Raw genomic sequence first — 21,243 nt, 5'->3', positions numbered from 1 at the left:
GCTTTAAAAGAAGTTCAGTCCATTGACTTGCATTGGGTGTTTATGGGCAGATGTGCCACATTCAAAATGGCGGATTCACTGGCATCAATAGACCAATCTGCTCAAGGCAGTCTCTATATGTATTTTTGTGGTGGTACCCACCTCGTCACCATGGCTCAGCATCCTTCTCATGCAAAAGCTGCAGCTCATCTTGATTCTCCAGGGAAATTAGACAACGCAACCAGCAGGCGGGTGATGCAGCGTCTCGTCATCATCATTCATACTGGAGCCATGATTTCAGTTTTGCCAAATGAAACATCACAAGAATGTTAATGGAAGACAACAACAACAAAAAATACAATATGTAAAAATACCATCAGCAAGCAAAATTAAACTCCGGCATGTTTGTAACATGTCACATAAAACAACAACAACAAAAAATACAATATGTAAAAATACCATCAGCAAGCAAAATTAAACTCCGGCATGTTTGGAACATGTCACATAAATCCGATGCTCATTTAATGTGGTTAGGTTCCTTTCTTTTAAACGGGTCATGAATATTTCAGATAAAACGTAAAACAAAATGTTCAGGAAGTTAGCGGTATGTGGTAGGTTGTGTGTAACTAGTAGAGACACTTTATGGACACCCTCTACATTGGTTATTACTGCAGGTGTTGCTCACATTTGAAAGTCATTTGAGAAATGCAACAAACGAGGAGCGAGTCCATAATGCAGTGCCCTTCAAAGAATAAATCTGCATCAGAGGTTATATATTGCAGAGAAATTACCTTAAGGGGTGTTAAAAGGTATTTCCTAAGACCGTCGATGCCAACAAATGTAATCGTTAAACCAGTTCAATGTGTTTAATACATCGTACCAGTCAAAAGTTTGGAAACACATGAAGTGATCAAGGGTAAAGTTTAGATGTTAAGCACATGTATAAAAATGAAATCAACACAGCACAGTTTCTGTAAATAGTTTTAATATTAAATAAAAAAAAGACTCCCATATAAAAAAAGAAAGCTACAGTCCACAATTTAATCGCCTTTTTTTAACAAGTATTGAAAGCCAGGGTGTAGTATGAGAAAAATACTCCCAGAAAATTCACAATTGTTTGCACTCATCTCTTTTCTCTAAACCATATAAAATAATAAAACACATTAATTGTACATATATACAAATCTCCAAGTGAATAGAAATTGCATAATTTGCTTTTTTTCTTCTTTTTTTTTTTGTTAAATACAGCGAGAGATGACAGTATTTTGAGGGGAGGGCAGTGTAAGGATTTTTCTACAGTTAGGCAGACTCATCAAATCCATATGAGCTATCACAGCTCTGGCTTTTAAGAATCCCCATTTTGTTCATGACAAGGGGGGGGGGGGGCGCTACATGACGGATGGCCATCTACTCAAGGGAGGAAGTAAAAGAAATCCAAAAACGGTGGCTTTATACTATGAGAGAAAAATAAAAATCATACATCTACGTTTCCAGCATCATCTGAAAACATTAGGAGTGTGCCTTCAAGAGTCCTTTCTTTCTTGAAACAGAGGGTCTCATCAGAGGGTGTCATCCATGACTTGACCAGAATTCCAACTAAACCACGAGTGAGGGGCTCAGCAATAGCTCTGTTGTCCAACACAATCAACATATTAAAAAAGACACACGCACGCACACATACATACAGCTACATACACACTTTCCACAGAGAGCATGGTTCAAGTAGACGGGCTTCATTGCGACTCACAGTAACAGATACATGAGAAGAGTTCTCTTGTTTTGTCTGTGTAAAAAATAAAAATAAAAAGATATGACGCTAACATCGTGAAGAGAGCTGTGATCACACCAACACAACCATTATTGTGTTAACTAGACCTAAGAGTGAGAAAATATCCACATTTATTTTAAAAATTTCCTTTTAAAAAATGTTTTTCCCCCAGTCTGGAGCTCGACCGATGCTATATTTTTCCACTCGTTTTCATGGCATTGGTTAACATGAACAACATGATTAGTGCAGTTGACTGAGATTGACACTTAAAAAAAAAAATCATAAGTGATGTGGGTGGATTGGGATGCATGGGTGGAGTCAGGAAGTGAAGTCTGATTCTGATTGGTGGAACAGCTGTGACTGACAGCTCCCTGCAACAATCACTGCCTCTGAGACCTCACCCCTCGTCTCCTCCTGCCTCGGACCGATGTGTCGGGCTTCAACAGGGCCGTCTGCAACAGGAAGGAGGGGAAAAAAAGGCTATTCAAGCTTCAAATGTACATTACACGGTGGTGAATATTTATCAGTTGGAACAATAAATATAGGAATCAATTGGGAAAATAAGTTAGCAAATATTGCTTTTTTTTTTTAAATTTCCCCTTTACAGAACATTTCAATTTGAACATGGGATTTGTACATTTGGGGAAATATTGGGACGAGACATAATTTCAGCAGTTTCTACACATTATGATCAGAGATTGTACTTGTTCACACAATAAGAAAGATGACAAATGTTTGGGCCTTGGTAGACTTTTTTTTTTAAGTACTTGTTTCCATTATCTCCCCAGACACTTGCACAGTACTCCATCCATCCATCCATCATCTACCGCTTATCCGGGGCCGGGTCGCGGGGGCAACAGCTTTAGCAGGGAAGCCCAGACTTCCCTCTCCCTAGCTACTTCTTCCAGCTCTCCCCGGGGGATCCCGAGGCGTTCCCAGGCCAGCTGGGTGACATAGTCTCTCCAGCGTGTCCTGGGTCTTCCTCTGGGTCTCCTCCCGGTGGGACATGACCGGAACACCTCACCGGGGAGGCGCTCAGGAGGCATCCGAATCAGATGCCCAAGCCACCTCATCTGGCTCCTCTCGATGTGGAGGAGAAGCGGCTCGACTCTGAGCCCCTCCCGGATGACTGAGCTTCTCACCTTATGTCTAAGGGAGAGCCCGGACACCCTGCGAAGAAAACTCATTTCAGCCGCTTGTATCCGGGATCTCGTTCTTTCGGTCACGACCCATAGCTCGTGACCATAGGTGAGGGTTGGGACGTAGATCGACCGGTAAATTGAGAGCTTCGCCTTTTGTCTCAGCTCCTTCTTCACCACGACAGACCGATACAACGTCCGCATCACAGCAGACGCTGCACCGATCCACCTGTCGATCTCCCGCTCCCTCCTACCCCCACTCGTGAACAAGACCCCAAGATACTTGAACTCCTCCACTTGGGGTAAGATCTCCTCCCCGACCCGGAGGGGGCACTCCACCCTTTTCCGACTGAGGACCATGGTTTCAGATTTGGAGGTGCTGATTTTCATCCCAACCGCTTCACACTCGGCTGCGAAACGCTCCAGTGAGAGTTGGAGAGCCCCGTTTGAAGGAGCCAACAGCACCACATCATCTGCAAAAAGCAGGGATGAAATACTGAGGCCCCCAAAACGGACCCCCTCAACGCTTCGGCTGCGCCTAGAAATTCTGTCCATAAAGGTTATGAACAGAATCGGCGACAAAGGGCAGCCTTGGCGGAGTCCTACCTCCACTGGAAACGATTCCGACTTACTGCCGGCAATGCGAACCAAACTCTGACATCGGTGGTATAGTGACCGAACAGCCCGTATCAGGGGGTTCGGTACCCCATACCCACGAAGCACCCCCCACAGAACTCCCCGAGGGACACGGTCAAACGCCTTCTCCAAGTCCACAAAACACATGTAGACTGGTTGGGCGAATTCCCACATACCCTCAAGGACCCTGCTAAGGGTGTAGAGCTGGTCCACTGTTCCACGGCCGGGACGAAAACCACACTGCTCCTCCTCAATCTGAGGCTCGACTTCCTGACGGACCCTCCTCTCCAGCACCCCTGAATAGACCTTACCAGGGAGGCTGAGGAGTGTGATCCCTCTGTAGTTGGAACACACCCTCCGGTCCCCCTTTTTAAAAAGAGGGACTACCACCCCGGTCTGCCAATCCAGAGGCACTCTCCCTGTTGTCCACGCGATGTTGCAGAGGCGTGTCAACCAGGACAGCCCCACAACATCCAGAGCCTTGAGGAACTCCGGGCGGATCTCATCCACCCCTGGGGCCTTGCCACCGAGGAGCTTTTTAACCACATCGGTGACTTCAACCACAGAGATAGGAGAGCCCACCTCAGAGTCCCCGGGCTCTGCTTCCTCCAAGGAAGGCGTGTTGGTGGAGTTGAGGAGGTCTTCGAAGTACTCTGCCCACCGGTTCACAACGTCCCGAGTCGAAGTCAGCAGCGCCCCATCCCCACTGTACACAGTGTTAGTGGTGCACTGCTTCCCCCTCCTGAGACGTCGGATGGTGGACCAGAATTTCCTCGAAGCCGTCCGGAAGTCGGCTTCCATGGCCTCACCGAACTCTTCCCACGCTCGGGTTTTTGCCTCGGCGACCACCGAAGCCGCGGCCCGCTTGGCCAATCGATACCCGTCAGCTGCCTCTGGGGTCCCACAGGCCATAAAGGCTCGATAGGACTCCTTCTTCAGCTTGACGGCATCCCTCACTGCTGGTGTCCACCAGCGAGTACGGGGGTTGCCGCCACGACAGGCACCAACCACCTTACGGCCACAACTCAGATTGGCCGCCTCAACAATAGAGGCACGGAACACGGTCCACTCGGGCTCAATGTCCCCCGCCTCCCCCGGAACATGGGAAAAGCTCTGTCGGAGGTGGGAGTTGAAACTCCTTCTGACAGGGGATTCCGCCAGACGCTCCCAACAAACCCTCACTATACGTTTGGGTCTGCCAGGACGGACCGGCATCTTCCCCCACCATCGGAGCCTACTCACCACCAGGTGGTGATCAGTTGACAGCTCCGCCCCTCTCTTCACCCGAGTGTCCAGAACATGCGGCCGCAAATCCGATGATACAACAACAAAGTCGATCATCGAACTGCGACCTAGGGTGTCCTGGTGCCAAGTGCACATATGGACACCCTTATGTTTGAACAAGGTGTTCGTTATGGACAATCCGTGACGAGCACAGAAGTCCAATAACAAAACACCACTCGGGTTCAGATCGGGGGGGCCGTTCCTCCCAATCACGCCCCTCCAGGTCTCACTGTCATTGCCCACGTGAGCATTGAAGTCCCCCAGCAGAACAAGGGAGTCCCCAGAAGGAGTACTCTCCAGCACACCCTCCAAGGACTCCAAAAAGGGTGGGTATGCTGAGCTGCTGTTTGGTGCATATGCACAAACAACAGTCAGGACCCGTCCCCGCACCCGCAGGCGGAGGGAGGCAACCCTCTCGTCTACCGGTGTGAACCCCAATGTACAGGCACTGAGCCGGGGGGCAATGAGTATGCCCACACCTGCTCTGCGCCTCTCACCGTGAGCAACTCCAGAGTGGAAGAGAGTCCAACCCCTCTCGAGAGAACTGGTACCAGAACCCAGGCTGTGTGTGGAGGCAAGTCCGACTATATCCAGTCGGAAATTCTCTGCCTCACACACCAGCTCGGGCTCCTTCCCTGCCAGAGAGGTGACATTCCATGTCCCAAGAGCTAGCTTCTGCAGCCGAGGATCGGACCGCCAGGGTCCCCGCCTTCGGCTGCCGCCCAGCTCACATTGCACCCGACCCCTTTGGCCCCTCTCATGGGTGGTGAGCCCATGGGAAGGGGGACCCACGTTGCCTCTTCGGGCTGTGCCCGGCCGGGCCCCATGGGTGTAGGCCCGGCCACCAGGCGCTTGCCAACGAGCCCCACCTCCAGGCCTGGCTCCAGAGGGGGGCCCCGGTGACCCGCGTCCGGGCAAGGGAAACCTTGGTCCATATATTTTGTTCATCATAAGGGGTCTTTGAGCCGTGCTTTGTCTGGCCCCTCACCTAGAACCTGTTTGCCATGGGTGACCCTGTCAGGGGCATAAAGCCCCAGACAACTTAGCTTCTAGGATCATTGGGACACACAAACCCCTCCACCACGGTAAGGTGACGACTCACGGAGGGGTGCACAGTACTCTACTCTCACAATTTAAAAAAAAAAAAAAAAAAAAAAAAAGTACTCTACTCTCACAATAAAAAAATAAAAAAAACAGTGAATAATACGATCACCTTTGTCCCTTGAAAGGCGCTGTACAAAAATACATACAAGATGTTTTTAAAAAAAAATAAAACTTTCAGGTCTGGTGTCACAAAAGATATATTTCAAACCAAATTACAGGTTCCACCTTCAAATTGGGCCAGGTGATCATCTAGCGCGTCTACAATTACATCCTGAGCCCTTTGCTTCGTTCAATGCGTGAGAAGAGGCAAGAGAACTGCATGGCTGCGTCACAATGCACATGACAATGCGCCTTCTCAGAATGCCAGCTCTCTGCTCACCTGTCCTGGCTCCGTGAGATTTTTTTTTTCCTCTTTCCAAAGCTCATCCAAGGGAACCGTTTTGAAGAAGCGGACGACAACAAGATGGACCTGACAGCGCAGCTGTGGAAAATCTTTGAAGAATCCTTCCAGGAGTGCAGGTGAATGCTGGGAAAGTGCCTTACATTCCAGGGTGATGACTGGAAAACTTGTAGTTTGAATTTGAAATACAACTTTTGTGACACAAGTCTTGGAATTTTTCAGATACTCTAATAGTATTTTATTCAACCACACTCAAGAAATTGTTTATGTCACAAGGATACTAAATAAATAGCGCCGAGAAGGTCAGGGTTAGTCTAATATTAAGCTTCTGTGATCCTATAATCAATTAACGCTTGAATCAATTGTGCATCCAGTGTGCAGCCGCCAGTTCCGGCAATAAAGGAGTCATACCGTAGTAGCCTTTGTTTCTTCGAGTGCTGTTGTAGCATCCACGTCTCTGAAGTCCTCCAACACATTCTGCAGCCTGATGCACAAAATACGAATCAGTGAGACATTGACAGGGTGGAAAAACACGACGCTGAAAGCTCGGCTCAAGAATCACTGACAAAGCAACTTACGTCTGTTTTCTTTTTCTCCCTCGACGGACTCCGGACACAGTTCCTGATTGTTCCTTGGTGAAAAATGCATCATTGTGACATCGTTGGTCAGATACTTAAAAATGCACCATTACAGTCAAACAGTTGAGTGAACATTGCAAAGAAAATAAAAGTTCAAACCACTAACATTGAGTTTTATAGTAATAATCCCTGATGAATCAATGATGCTACAATCGCAACAGCCAGAGAATGCCAGACGATGTACACTGATGACAGTAACTGTACTTACTTGACATTGATTACTACATTTCTATTAGCCAGGACTTTGGTGCCATCTTGTGGCAGATTATGGCGGAGGGCAAGTTAAAAAAAAAAAAAACTTTACAATAATACATTTATGTTCTGTGTGTCGCCACTGGTTTAAAAACAGCATTCTGATTAACCATTTCATGCACCAATAATGATAACCTGTAACCTGATAAGCTGTCCACTGGAGCAACCGATGCCCCTGAAAGGGTTAATATGACGTTTTTGGAATTTGAACTTAGCAAAATTAATTAATTTAAAAAAAATCACCCACTTTTTAGACATCTCTGAACATTTTGCCACTTCCTGTCAACTGAAAATGACATCACAGTTGCCCAGGGCTCAGATAACGACCAATCACAACTCATCTGTTGTCCGAGTTTGGTCATGTAACATTTGCAAGTTGAGGCATGATTGTTTGTTAACGGAGGCCTGCGCAATGTGGTGTCATTTTCAGTTGACAGCAGGTGGCAAAATGGCGGCCCTTGAGATGGATTAAAACCGGTAAATTTTGCCTGACTTAAAAGACAAACAGCAGACACTCACCCTTCCCTGTTCACTGTGCAACAATGTCCCAGGTGCATCCTTATGCGGTCTCCCACTGCAACCATCCCCAGGACTCAGATAACCTGCCTGTCTATCCACACCGGTACAGTCCGTCTTGGCTTCCTCCAAGTATATGGATGGTAAGGGGGGCTCTGGATGGGTGTGTCCCTCCACCATGACTGTTTTTCTTTGTAGAGGCGATGTGGCCACATCCTCAGTGGGTTTGGGCGTACCCTGGGCTGGAGAGTGAGCTGCCGCTTCCAAGCTGAGGCGTGACAAGTCTGGGTTTCGCAGGGAGCAAGCCCGCCGTGGGCTGAGGGAGACCGGGGCACTCGCCTGGTGCTGAGTTGGGGCAGGTGTGGAGAGAGTGTGGTGCTCCATGGGGAAAGTGACGGGCGGTAAGGCACAGAAAGGTGATGTAGGGTCAGACGGCCCAGAGTGGACCCCATCTTCCTGCTCTTTAGCGTTAATTTGAAGGAAGGAGGTGTAAATTGTATCCATGAAAGAGGTGTAGGGGTCGATAACTGGCCTGCCTTCAGACCCTCGATGTGGCGGTCGGCTCGTTTCTTGGGCAGGTGTTGGAGGCGGACTAGCAACCTCTTCAGGAGAGATCTGAGAGGCTGGAATGTCACAGTGAGGGGCGGGGCTCTCCGTTTCCTGCAACGAGTTGGACTTCTCTCCTTCAGAGGATGGCGCAAGATTCAGCTGAAGGGAGAAAGGCGAAAAATACAAGTTTCAATTAACTGGGTGAACACAGTTGGTAAGGCTGGCCAAACTCTAAGGTTTTACCTGTGATCGTTTTGAATTCCATCTCACATTGTCTAAGCTAATTGCCAGTGACAGAAAGTCACATTTTAGAGTGGTCACACCATATAGACCGACTCAAAGACGTGCATTAACTTCTCACAACTGTAAGTCAGGTTAGTTGTTGCTTAACGGCAACTACATACTGTACAGCGCTGTCAATGTTGAAAGCCCACTTTCAAACGGTTATCGACTGTCAAAACAGATCAAGCAAGATGGCATTTCCCCACAAAGCTAAAGTTAAAAACAAAGCAATGTGCGTCTCTTAACAGTGTGCGATCTGCACCGAAAATAAAGAGACCCATAGTATTGTGTAAGTATGCCTCATGTGTTCAATGAGCATATTTGACACAACAGATTGGATCGAATTTTTGAAAAACATGTCCGTTACGGTACTTACCTGAATGTTGTTGAGCAAGTTGATGGTCCCATCAGGACCTTGCAGGAGAGGCATCCCCAAAGATGAGGTCTGGACTGAGGGCAGGAGTAAAGAACCGGCTCCGATACCCACCATGTTATGGAGCCCGGCAATGCCAGAAATGTCTCCTAGAAAGTAGTGTTCCATAAATAATTTCATGGGATAATATTCGTGGGACATCTATCTTCAGATGTATGTTACTTGTCACTCACCTAACACAGCAGGGTTAAGTAAAGTGGGAAGTAATTGCTGCAGAATGGGGTTTTCCTTTCCTTGGAGAGAAAGGGGGATGAGGGTGTCCACACCAGCATCTGACAGTTCCTGTAAGATCGCAATGCACTGATCAAAATTAGGTCTAGGGCCACAATAACTAATATTTTATAGGTATGCATCAGTGCTTCGGATTTGTCGTTTCATGTTTATTTCATTTTGACTTTAAATTCAGTTAGTTGCAATTAGTTTAGATTAGTTTTTTTTCCAGTTCAATGCTTGATTTCTGTTATTGCTGCCAAGGGCGGCACAATCCATGAGTAGGTTCAGAGCGCAATTACTTTTTCATAATGGGATGGGCAAATTTGAATTTATGTATTTATTTTTTTGGGTGTGGCTTAATAACTTACAGTGCCCTCCATAAGTATTGGCACCCCTGGTTGAGATGTGTTTTTTAGCTTCCAATTATTTTATTTTTTTTCTAAATAATATGGGACCTTAATGGAAAAAAAGAGAAAAATCCAACCTTCAATACAAGTGCATTTATTCAGTGGGGAAAAAATCCCACATAAAGAAATAATTATTTGACATCAAATCACCTGTTCCACAATTATTGGCACCCTTAACAATTCCCAGGAAATAAATATAATTGAAGCATTTCTGTCATTTCTACAGTAGTTTACAAAGTTTACCAGAGTATGTAGGAACATTTAATTAGTAATTCATCACTTCCTGTCTCCCTGGGGTATAAATATGACGTGACACCGAGGCCATTTCTCTTATCCACTCTTAAACATGGGAAAGACAAAGGAACACAGCATACAAGTGAGGCAGATGTGCGTCGACCTTCACAGGTCAGGCAGAGGCTACAAGAAGATTGCCACTCAACTGCAGCTGCCCATATCCACTGTGAGAGGAATAATTAAGAAGTTCAAAACAACTGGAACAGTGGTAAACAAGCCTGGACGAGGAGCCAAGTTTATTTTGCCACCACGCACAGTGAGGAGGATGGTAAGAGAAATCAAAAGATCTCCAAAGCTCACTGTTACAGAATTACAACAAATGGTAGCATCCTGGGGTCACAAAGTCTCCAAATCAACCATCAGGCGCTGTCTACACGCCAACAAGCTGTTTGGGAGGCATGCACGGAGAAAACCTTTCCTCACTCACAATCATAAACGCAAGCGTCTGGAGTTCGCCAAGCGGTATTGGGGCTTCAACTGGGACCGTGTGCTTTGGTCAGATGAGACCAAGATTGAGCTTTTTGGCAACAAACACTCTAAGTGGGTCTGGCGTACCACGAAAGATGCGCATGCTGAAAAGCACCTCATACCCACTGTGAAGTATGGGGGTGGGTCAGTGATGCTGTGGGGCTGTTTCGCTTCCAAAGGCCCTGGGAACCTTGTTAGGGTGCATGGCATCATGAATGCTTTGAAATACCAGGACATTTTAAATCAAAATCTGTTGCCCTCTGCCCGAAAGCTGAAGCTGGGTCGTCACTGGGTCTTTCAGCAAGACAATGACCCTAAACATATGGCCAAATCTACACAGAAATGGTTCACCAGACACAAAATCAAGCTCCTCCCATGGCCATCTCAGTCCCCTGACCTCAACCCCATTGAGAACCTGTGGGGTGAGCTGAAGAGGAGAGTACAGAGGAGAGGACCCAGGTCTCTGGATGATTTAGAGAGATTCTGCAAAGAGGAATGGCTGAAGATCCCTCTTTCTGTCTTTTCCCATCTTGTGAAACATTATAGGAGAAGATTAGGTGCTGTTTTGTTGGCAAAAGGGGGTTGTACAAAATATTAACACCAGGGGTGCTAATAATTGTGACACACATTATTTGATGTCAAATAATTATTTCTTTATGTGGGATTTTTTCCCCACTGAATAAATGCACTTGTATTGAAGGTTGGATTTTTCTCTTTTTTTCCATTAAGGTCCCATATTATTTAGAAAAAAAATAAAATAATTGGAAGCTAAAAAACACATCTCAACCAGGGGTGCCAATACTTATGGAGGGCACTGTAAATTGGTATTTAGAAACTGCATTTTGTATTTCCTTGGTAGTCTCTATGTAATATTAAAATCAGTTTGATGAACTGAAACATTGGTGTGTGACAAATATGGAAAGAACACAGAAATCAGGAGGGATGGGGGGGAAAATACTTTTTCATAACACTGTCACGGTAACAGTATCTATCGAAAATTTGCATTTTAAAATTAAAAGAACAAAATAGAACTGCCATTACAGGTGGCAGTTGGTGGTGGTCTGCAATGTCAAACAAGAGAGGTACAAATGACTTTTTATGTATTCACGTGAAAGCATCACGAACAAAAAGGCAATTTTGGAAAATGCATGATTAATCGATATCATGAAACTAATAAGGTTAGAAAATCAGTGTAATCGAAGGAAACTACGACGAGCTAAGAGGAAAGAACCTCAGGAGACGGGCAGCCTACCTGAGGTTGGGTATGCTGAACAGGAGTTAACTGGGTATGGGGTAAGTCAGCTGTGTTTAGAGCAGCTGTAAGGAGGGCGGGGCTAAAAGGCAGGAAGGTAGCCGGGTGAGGAGGAAGGAGCAGGGACTGCAGAGCTTGGACAGACCCTTCCGCTCCAGGCGGGAGGGGAAGACCCTGGGTGACTTCCAGAAGCCCCGACCCATGAAGAGTTGACGGATCCAAGAGAGCAGCGGCCTTATCCAACATGAGGCCCTCCAAAGAGGCGGGGATCTGCGGCGGCTGCTGAAGAGGAACCTCCAAGCTGACCTGACCCACCTGACTCAGTCCAGATAAGGGTAACAAAGGCGCCTGGTGTTGCCCGAGCAGCAAGGACGCCATAAGCAGAGCTTGGTGACTTGGTTTTTCTGTTAGTCCCAAATCAGATTCCTGTCCTGTGGCAGAAGCTGAGGCTGGAGGTGGGATTGGGTTTAGAAGGCCCAACAGATTAAGAGGTATGTCCCCTTGCACGCCGCTCAACAGAGGCAACAACGGAAAGAGAGGATTACTGTTTATCTGTTGCTGCTTCTGTTGCTGATCCTGGCTTTGCTGCTGTGCCTCGGATTGGATCATTACGGGATGTTGCTCGACAAGATTTTGTGTTGGAGCACTGGAAGGTGTCTGTGCATTTTGCCCACCCAACCACAGCCCTCCGAGGTGTAATGAGGACAGGACCGTAGGGTCCAGTATGGATGGCAGGCCTCCTGTGGAAGACAGCAGCTGAAGAAGCTGATCTTGGTTCATGAAAGGGAAGGCCTCTGCCAGAGGTAAAGGGGCGGTCGAGTCGCTCATCGCTGAAGGTGTCTGAGGACGGTCCTCCCCAAGCTGAGAAGAGGCGACGACCTCCGAACTGGTGGGTGTCAGAGGTTTCGTTGATGCGGAGTTCTTCAAGTCTCCACGTTCACAGTCACCGGAACCTGGAAAAGAATAAGCAAAAACATCTTCACCACAGTGGAAATGACTTCATCAATTCCCACGACCTTCGTGAGGATGGGATGGATTTTAGACACGCACACACACACACACACACCATATATGTATACAATCGAGATCTAGCTCGTACTGGCGATATAAACAAAATACGCCCTGATAACATTTCAGTTTTTATTACCACTATCACCAATACTGTATTTAGTGTCTTAAGATCAAATTAGTTGTCTTAAGATGCCTGTACATCAGAAGACTGAGATTTGGAAAAGACCCTTGGAAAATTAACATCTGACACCTGCTCACATTTCAAGACATATTAGAGTTTTTAGGCAAAGCCCGGTCTAAGACTGAGAATTTTGCAAGGTCACTATTACAAGATTTGATTCTTCAGCCATTTTATCCCTTCAAGGCAGCTTTTTTTCTCATCATGTGACTGGTTGTTCATCTTTGTGTGTCCTGCCTTGCTCTAGCGACCAGTCCTGGGTGTACCCTGCCGACCACCCCGAAGACAGCTGAGATAGAATCCAGCATGCCTACGACCCTCGTGAGGATAAGCGGTTCTGAAAAGAGTTGGCTGGCTGGATGCGCTTGGCACATACATAAATCCTGTGAAGATTACTCACCTGGAGAGTGACTTTCTTGGGAAGACATCACTATATCTGTTGTATGGTCAGCGGAGCTGCGTTCCTCCTGCCGTGCAGTGGAGGATGCTGCAAGAAGGGCTAGAACATGATTGCTGAGATCAAGAGGCTTTGGCGAGGTGGGTAATGCCACAGATATGTCGCTTTGTGGGTGACTCGGGTCTGCTGTTGACCGATCATTACCGATCATGCTCTGCGGCGATGCTTCTGGTGAAAGCACCCGGGAAACAGTGTCAGTTGCTGGAACATGATTCTCAGTTGGATGGTGCCTGTCAAGTGGAGTAGGGGCCATGTGTGACGGAGATGGGCTGCTGCTGTTGTGTAAAGCTAAATTGGAGCGTGACAACATTGAGGATGTCGAAGAATGTCTTTGTGGAGGACTTAATCTCAGAGACTGAGATCGTGACTGCACTGAACTGAAATGAGTGGAGGTGCGAGTGGGAGAGAGCGTTTCTTGAACCGACGATATCATATTAGTGTTACTGGTTCGGCATGGTGACGGAGGCTGCGGGCGGTTGCCGCTGGAATGAGGGGATATAGGAGAGGGCGATGGTGTGGGGCTCTGCGTCTTAGTGTGTCCACCCCCTTCTACAGACAAAGATCCCAAATGAGCTGGAGCGGGGTTAGAAGCCGAGGCTGCGGCCTGAGCATTCTGTACACTGAGTAAGTGCAAAAGAGCAGAAAGGGGCTGGGTTGGAGGATCCAAGCTAAGGGATGTTGGCGCCAAGCCTGTAGTGATATCCAGGCCTTCTGCCTGTCGGGGAGTTCCAGAAAGATGTGCCGTCTGTTTGGAAGTCAAGAACTTGGATGTCTGCCCCGGTGGCAGATGATGGTGGCGCTCGTGCGTGCCGCTATTCGGGTTCTGCACATCTGAGGTAGAGGCAGAGACAGAGCGAGGGAAAGCCAAAGATGATAGGTTCAGAGCAGTAGCGGAGACGCATTCTCCGGGCTGGGGCTTCTGCGGCCCATTGGCCAGCTGCTGGGTGTCTTTGATCGTGCTCAGAACAGTGGGAGATCGCCGCCGCCTTTTCCTGTGCGATGCATTTTGCTCTGTTTTAGGAGGCAATTGGGGCAAGGAAGAAGCCAGGGACTGGGCTAGGGAGTGGGGTGAAGGAAAGAGGACAGAAGACGCTGCTGCTAGAGCGGGACAGTGAGGCCTCGAGGCAGCAATAGGGGAGGAAAGGTGGCTGTTTTTTAAAGTGCTGTTTGTTACCTTGGTCGACTGTCTTTGCTGTGCCTCTGTCACGATTTCCAAGGAGGAGGAGCCACTTGTTTGGCTGCAGGCCACATTTGAGCCCTGACCATGAGTTACCTGGCTAGCCAGCTGAGCTTTTGCAGCCGCGGAGAGCAGGCTACTTGCCGGAAAAGAAGTTGAGGCCGGCAGCTGGCCCTGGTGACTGTGGTGGTTCAAAAACGGTGCCACGATAGTGTTGGAAATCCCCGCAGGATTCAAGCCAAAACCTGGTGGGGCTGTGCCGAGATTTGCTGTACTGTTTGCGGGTTTCAGTGGGGGAGCATGAGGACTGTGACTGCTTTGGTTAGTCAATGTGCTGGGATTTGTAGGGTTTGCGAGGCGGTGGTTATTAGTGCTACCGTTGCCAGAGTTCTTAAACTGCTCCAAGATGTCTTCCAGCTTAAACTTGAAGATGTGGGGGGTGGGGTTTGGTGAACCACAAAGCAGAGGGGAGTGCGGAGAGGAAGAGCAGGACTTCCTCCTCCGTGACAAATTACTTGCCGTCAGCCCTTCAGCCGCTGCGGTGGAGATTCCACCCTGATCAGAGACGTGAGAGGGGGAGGCCGAAGGGTAGTGGGACCGCTGCTGAGGAGACACAGAATTCATGTGAAGGACAGACGGAGAGAGGATGGGGGATGGCGAGAGGGGAGAGCCTCCACATATGACCCCATGTGGATGCTGCGCTTGAGTCTGTGAAACTCTTCCTCCTATGACAAAGCTTTTAGGAGAAGAGCAAGGAGGTGAAGACAGGGGCCTTAGGAGAGGAGAGGCAGGGGTTTCAGGAGTTTGGGGCAGTTTTTGACCTTGACTGACATTTTGAGGGGTGGGAGTGCGGGGTGACCTTTGGGCAACATGGTAAGCAGGGAATGGGGGGCTGCTGGAAGTGGTAAAGGGCACCGTTTGAGAAAGAGGAGGATGGTGAAGCCTCCGTAAAGCATCAAGGGGATGGTGAGAGTTTCCGCCTGTGTGAGGACCTGGGGAGGAACCATTATAAGGATAAATAAACTTGTGAGAGGAATTGGGGCTGGCACTGGGGTTAGGGTGGGCGTTATTCTGAGCTGGCGCAGGAGCCGGACGAAATCTAGGATGGTAAATGCCTCGGTCCTCTTCTTCGTGCTCAACAAGAGCCCTCTTTGGGATGCAATTGCCCACTCCCTTGCTCACCTCTGGAAAAAGAAAAACAACATTTTTGGGAATTGAAAATTATAGAATGTATTGTTTTCTGATGACAACCTAAGTGGGGCCCGACCAAATAATCTGTCGGCCAATGACATTGGCGGATATTAGGCCTTTTCAAAATAACAATCGGCTGGAATTTAGCTTTCCTATTGTTTTCTTTTCACATCCAAGATATCGGGGTGCTTAACAGTGAACCGCCAGGCTTCCCATTCTGTCTCCCCTTGTTGGTCATTGTTTTGTACATGTTCCTCTGGATGGATTATAACTGGCAAAGCGAATTCCTTGGTTGGTAGGACTTACCCGGGTTATGAAGGTGACCAAAAGGCAGGTGTGACGCCTGCATACTGCGACACAGAGCGGCCATTGCCACCACTTTCCTGCGATGGTTACACAGTTTGGTCATGTCCTGCTCTGCTTTGCCTAGGGGCTGCTTGTGCTGCTCTACCTTTACCCCCAATGTAAAGTTGAAAACCTGATGGAGAGAAAAGAAAATAGACCATGTTGCTGTACTATATAAATCAGAATGTATTGTATTGTATTGTATTGTATTGTATTGTACTGACACTAAACTATATTCTTTGCGAGTTAAAAATGACAACATATTTCATAGCCTGAACAACTCAAGGCAAATAGAAAAAAAAATCCAATGATTTAGATGAAATACATTCATCACCATAAAAATTCCATTGCAAATATGGTACTTTATTGTGGCGGTACATCCTGCTGCCTTTAGCGTAGATAGCGCAGGACATTTAGATCACAGGTTGATCCAATGTCTGTAAATTTCCGACAATGAATTGCTGATGCTCTTCATTGGAGATCTCCTCCCAGACCAAAATCAGCTCATTAATCAGCACTGTGATGTAACAATACATGACTTCCCAGAGGTACTGGGTGCCATAGCAAACACTATCGCCACTGCGTGTATGGATGTACCCCCTTGAGAAGCTGTGCTACTTGAACAACAAATGTGAGCGACAGACACTGCCTCACGCTACTAATGGCAACCCCAAAGGTCCGTGGCCACGCCGGGGTTGTCTTGACAATTGCCTCTTTTTTCCCCAGCTAATTCTAATTTTCACACCAGCAGTTGAAATGGGTTCAAAATCGTTACGATTGTATTCATCTGAAATGGACATTTTGATGAACCAAGTCTAACTGATTTGGAGGTACTCAGCCATAAATATCCTCATGTTTTGTGAATATTTTGCTCTCGTTTGTCAGACTTGATCCTGTGAAGGGAATTAGTTTTTTTGCTCAAAGGGTCTTCAACGGTGCTTAAGGAGACCATTATCTCTTACATCAGACTTTGACTAATTGAGCTGCGCACAGTCAGTACGTTTTTCCATCTTTTTCCCGATTCTTGCAAAATACACAATAGGCGAGCAAACAGATTTACCTTGCCGATGACAAGAGGGCACTCCAGACCACATTTACATGTGCCATCAGTCAACAGGTAGGTCTTCACCTCATCCAGGGAGGACAGAGAAGTTCCACTGGGACTACATAAACATATGCACATGTAAGTAAGTATCTCCCCTCTGATTGATATCTGGGATGGATTAAGAGGTTCAAGTAAAAGTTATTTTGAAACACAACACAGATCTTTGTTGTTTCTGTAAGTGTGTGATTCATGAAAACAGAAGTGAATTTGATGAATTTAGAGTTATGCAGTCATGAAAAATGTTTAGCCATAGTGTGCTTCTGTAAATGCAAAGTAGCCAGTAGAATGGCCAATACCACTTTTTGATCTCATAAACCAATATTGTAACCTTCGGCCAATACCGAACGGATTGTCTTTGTCACCTCGTCCATTGTACAACAACTGCTCACGTGACGAAAACACATGGCAACCATGGCAACAGCTCATCTGTCACGCAAAGTTGAGTATATAAGCAATAGTTTGGGTTTAAGGATTGGAATTGGATCGGACTTAATAGCAATCCAGGTGATCGGATTGGGACTATCCCTACGAGAAAGGCGCCGAGCGAAAAAGTGTGTGGCTTGGCTGCCCACTAAGGAGTAATGAGGAGTTTTTTTTTTTAATGGATCATGACAAATTTGCTTCACGAAAAATATTAATTAAATAAAATGGACTGCACGCACAATGAGAATGACACAATTTGGATGATGTTGCCCGGATACTCAACATTATCTATCGACACATTTTCTTCTTTATAATCAACACACCTGACATACACAACCTGGCCGCCATGCACTCTCCTCTGCCAGCCGATTGGGACATGTACGGCAGCGGAGACCACCTCATCCTTGTCCCCACTGCCAGTGTCACTTCCTCCCATCATTCTGTAGCTGCAGCCTGCCAGCGGCTTGGTACATATATTTAAAAAAAAAATTAAAAAGGAAGAATAAAATAAAGTCAAATTTAAAAACTCAAACCATTACGGCTCTTTGACGGGTGTAGTTACAAAGTCAAGCAACTTTAAACTTAATTTTGTTTGAACCAAGTTTGGGGTGGGGTTGCTTTTAATGTGCTACAGATTTTGAACAATGATCTCACATGAAGCATACACACACACACACACACACACACACACACACACACGCACACATATATACTGAGCTATCGGCACACCACACGGAACAGTATTTTAGCCAGTATGAAAGTTTTTTTATCTCTTTAGATTAGAACTCGAGCAGAAAATGCAACTCATGTTACCCTGAAATAAGCAGACTAATTTAAACCATCAATAATCTACAGTATGTTCAAGTACATTTGATGCTATTTCTATGTACTGTTTTAGAAGTAACCTTGGAGAGTCCACTGGTAGGCTCGCCTGACTTGTGAGCGGGCAGTGTGGGATTGCTTTCCACTCAGTGATGGTGTCAAGGTGGGTGTGGTTATTTGTCTCCATATGTGTCCTGTGACTGACTGGCAACCAGTTCTGCTCCTTTGTATGCCTTTGCTTTTGCGCTGTCTGCTTTGTCAATCATTTGTGATGTTTGGTGCCTTTTGATGACGTATAGGACGATTGTAACCTGAGCATTCAGTCTGCAGTCGTGTTGGATAAATATCCGATTTGTATCCACACACAAAAGAAGCCTGGGTTCTGAATTGTACTATACTGTTATAGTAACCGATTGTACTATATGAGTGACATGAAGAAAAATGATTATGTATGATTTGATGCCTCAAGGAGATGCCGCTTTCTAGGGAAATAGGGGTGTGTTTTTTGCAGCTTGCAACTGCCCGCATTCAGAATTCTGATTCACCAACATGCACAGCACTGAGAAAAAAAACTGGCAAGTGCACATGTGACATGAATCGATGTGCACAGAGTAATCACATTTTTATGATTTTATGGGTTAAGGAGGACCATCGTCTCTGCACAGTCAATAGTTTTATTATGGTGACAGTGTGAGCGTAGAACTCACATTACAGTTCTGAAATAATAACAAGTGTGAACTTCGGAGGTCCTACTGTAATCACTTGAGGATTAAAAAAAATCTTAGATAGAAGATGAAGATATAAATAAAAATACCTTGTCATCTTTGTGAGGCCAGGCTCGGGTTTGGCTAGGGTATTGACTGTCGGATGAACATGCTGGTGGGTTAGAAGCACACAGACTGCCAGTTAACCTGAGCCAATGTCCAAAGTGTCCCCAGCAACCAGGCTGCGCCTCTGCCACGAAGAATGAACGCTGTAAGATGTTTATTCAGTTGACATCCAAGGAGGAGCTGATATGAGGATGATGATCCTACAACAGAAGTGTCGAGGTGGATTATGTAATATGGGAAGTCCCACAGGAGCAGACCATTTGGAAGATTTCTAAATACACGTTTTATTTATATCATAAATATTAACACGTAATGGTCTGTCCTCACAAAGAAGAGAAAAACATGGGAAGTTCCTCACATGTTGCCGCTACTTTTAGGTGGGAGGGTGTGTTAAAATATAGGCCTATGTTTTAGTGGGTGTCCAGTCGCATAAATAAGTCGCATGTACAACAATTACTGCACACGTTTTAAGAAAGCAAGCACGGGTAGACGTGCCTAATAAATGGAATAATTCAACGGTGCAGCATTACATGTCTGAAGTGTCGACTCAGGGTAAAAGCAGAATCTAAACACGACGGCTGACACGACAGGCTAAAATGCTAGGCTAACAGCTAAGCTAGCAACCGCGTCCACTTTGTGGTGTTGTCGTGACAGCTGTCAGGCGCACTAAACTCTTGCACATTAGCTACGACAATATGCACACGCGACTGTGCGACAGACGCACAGTTAGAAATACGTGAAATTGATTGATCACTAAAGCACGGAAAGGTTGCAGGCACGACAGGGGTGAACCTATCTACCTTACTCGGCGTCGGGCTCTCTGTGTTGGCGAAGTTTTGAAGTCTTCCCTTTGCTGGCTCGCGGGAGAATCAAGTTAGCTGGCTAGCTAATGACTGCTTTTTGACGGACACAACGTTGACACAAACATCAAGAAACACTCCCAGCGTAGTTCGCGTAAGACTGCGACGAGCGGCCGACGTGTGAACAACGTCTGCAAGTTCAGTTTACAGACAAAGGGCAATAACGCCGCAATTTGACTGCGCCTTGGGTAATGGAGGCTAAAGCTAGCACAGAGACTAGCGAAGCATAGCTAGCTGACTGAATTTACTTGATTTGGAGTGTCCCGACAAGAGTGGAGGCTGCCCCGCTGACTCATGCAAGACGTTGTTTTCGTCTCACTACTTCTCGGCCGTCTTGCATGCAGATATATTCCCAAAACCATCGCGAGCCATGTAATCCAAAATTCACAGTTGCCTTGTTTTTTTGTGTTTTTTTACATTCCCAGCCAACAAAATAAATAAATAATGGGAGTTTTCTAACGCGCATGCGCACTCTGAGCTCGAGGAGTATTGTACCCAACATGCAACGGGAGCTTTGTCACCTTCCAAGTGGACATGAGCCATGCAGTTAGAAATAATAACTGCGCTTTAGGATAAAGTCGTGATTACAATAATGACAGGCGAAAAAGAAAATATAATGAGTGAATATTTATCTGAATGCTTGAGACGATAAGCGTTCGTTTATGAAATTGTATGTCATACAATCTCTTACATATGAAATTTTGAATAAAGATTATAAAGTTCACACATCACCTTTCTTTTCCAACCCCACTTCCATGTTTGTTTGTGCTGCACTGGTAATCTAATTCCATTAATTACTTAACAGATGCTGTGATACGATTGTTTATTATTAATAATGAGTGCGCAAATCAATAATAATAATGAGTAAAGTAACTACACTGCAGTTGAGTCACAAAAAGTAGTCTACTGTACAGACTAATAGTGTACTATGCGAATTAAGATTAGTGACTATGGAAATTGGCGAGTGGTTTGCAGATTCACCTCACAGTGCAGAGGTACCGGGTTCGATTCCAGCTCCGGCTTTCCTGTGTGGAGTTTGCATGTTCTCCCCGTGCCTTCGTGGGTTTTCTCTGGGTTCTCTGGCGAGACCATGCAAATTCCTCACAGGAAGGTCGGACCTCGGATTTTGAACACCCAACCTCAGAACTGTGTGACCATGCCACCCAGACAATAAACTCCCCTCATAGAGACCACTTCCTCATTGGGACGAACGATCACAAAAGCCTGAAG

General features: G+C 46.4%; 2 protein-coding genes across 4 annotated transcripts in view; one reads left to right on the top strand and one right to left on the bottom strand.

The window, feature by feature from the left end:
• The window catches only part of LOC127596861 (succinate dehydrogenase [ubiquinone] iron-sulfur subunit, mitochondrial-like), a 154,397-nt gene that overhangs the window by 96,223 nt on the left and 36,931 nt on the right, over nucleotides 1-21,243 (top strand). The window lies entirely within an intron of this gene.
• Nucleotides 948-20,489, bottom strand: LOC127596806 (methyl-CpG-binding domain protein 5-like). 3 transcript variants are annotated; one of them, XR_007961566.1, is made up of 14 exons: nucleotides 20,262-20,489; nucleotides 19,138-19,353; nucleotides 17,825-17,964; nucleotides 17,034-17,136; nucleotides 15,935-16,106; nucleotides 13,204-15,621; nucleotides 11,615-12,567; nucleotides 9,154-9,262; nucleotides 8,924-9,069; nucleotides 7,720-8,424; nucleotides 6,889-6,941; nucleotides 6,722-6,794; nucleotides 6,290-6,476; nucleotides 948-2,199 (listed from the first exon to the last, which is right to left on the bottom strand). XR_007961566.1 is itself a non-coding variant. In XM_052059689.1 (13 exons), exons 3-13 carry the CDS (start codon nucleotides 17,938-17,940, stop codon nucleotides 2,128-2,130), a joined length of 4,920 nt encoding a protein of 1,639 aa, XP_051915649.1. In that variant the 5' UTR covers nucleotides 17,941-17,964; nucleotides 19,138-19,353; nucleotides 20,262-20,488; the 3' UTR covers nucleotides 948-2,127. The 3 variants fall into 3 exon arrangements, 2 of the variants coding, with proteins under 2 accessions (XP_051915649.1, XP_051915651.1); XM_052059689.1 differs by lacking the exon at nucleotides 6,290-6,476 and having other exon boundaries at nucleotides 20,262-20,488; XM_052059691.1 differs by lacking the exons at nucleotides 6,290-6,476; nucleotides 20,262-20,489 and adding an exon at nucleotides 19,954-20,255.

This window comes from Hippocampus zosterae, chromosome 2 (genome assembly GCF_025434085.1).
Source record: "Hippocampus zosterae strain Florida chromosome 2, ASM2543408v3, whole genome shotgun sequence".
Classification (NCBI taxonomy): domain Eukaryota; kingdom Metazoa; phylum Chordata; class Actinopteri; order Syngnathiformes; family Syngnathidae; genus Hippocampus; species Hippocampus zosterae.
Note: the sequence above shows the minus strand (reverse complement) of the source record. Positions and strands in the feature narration are given on the sequence as shown.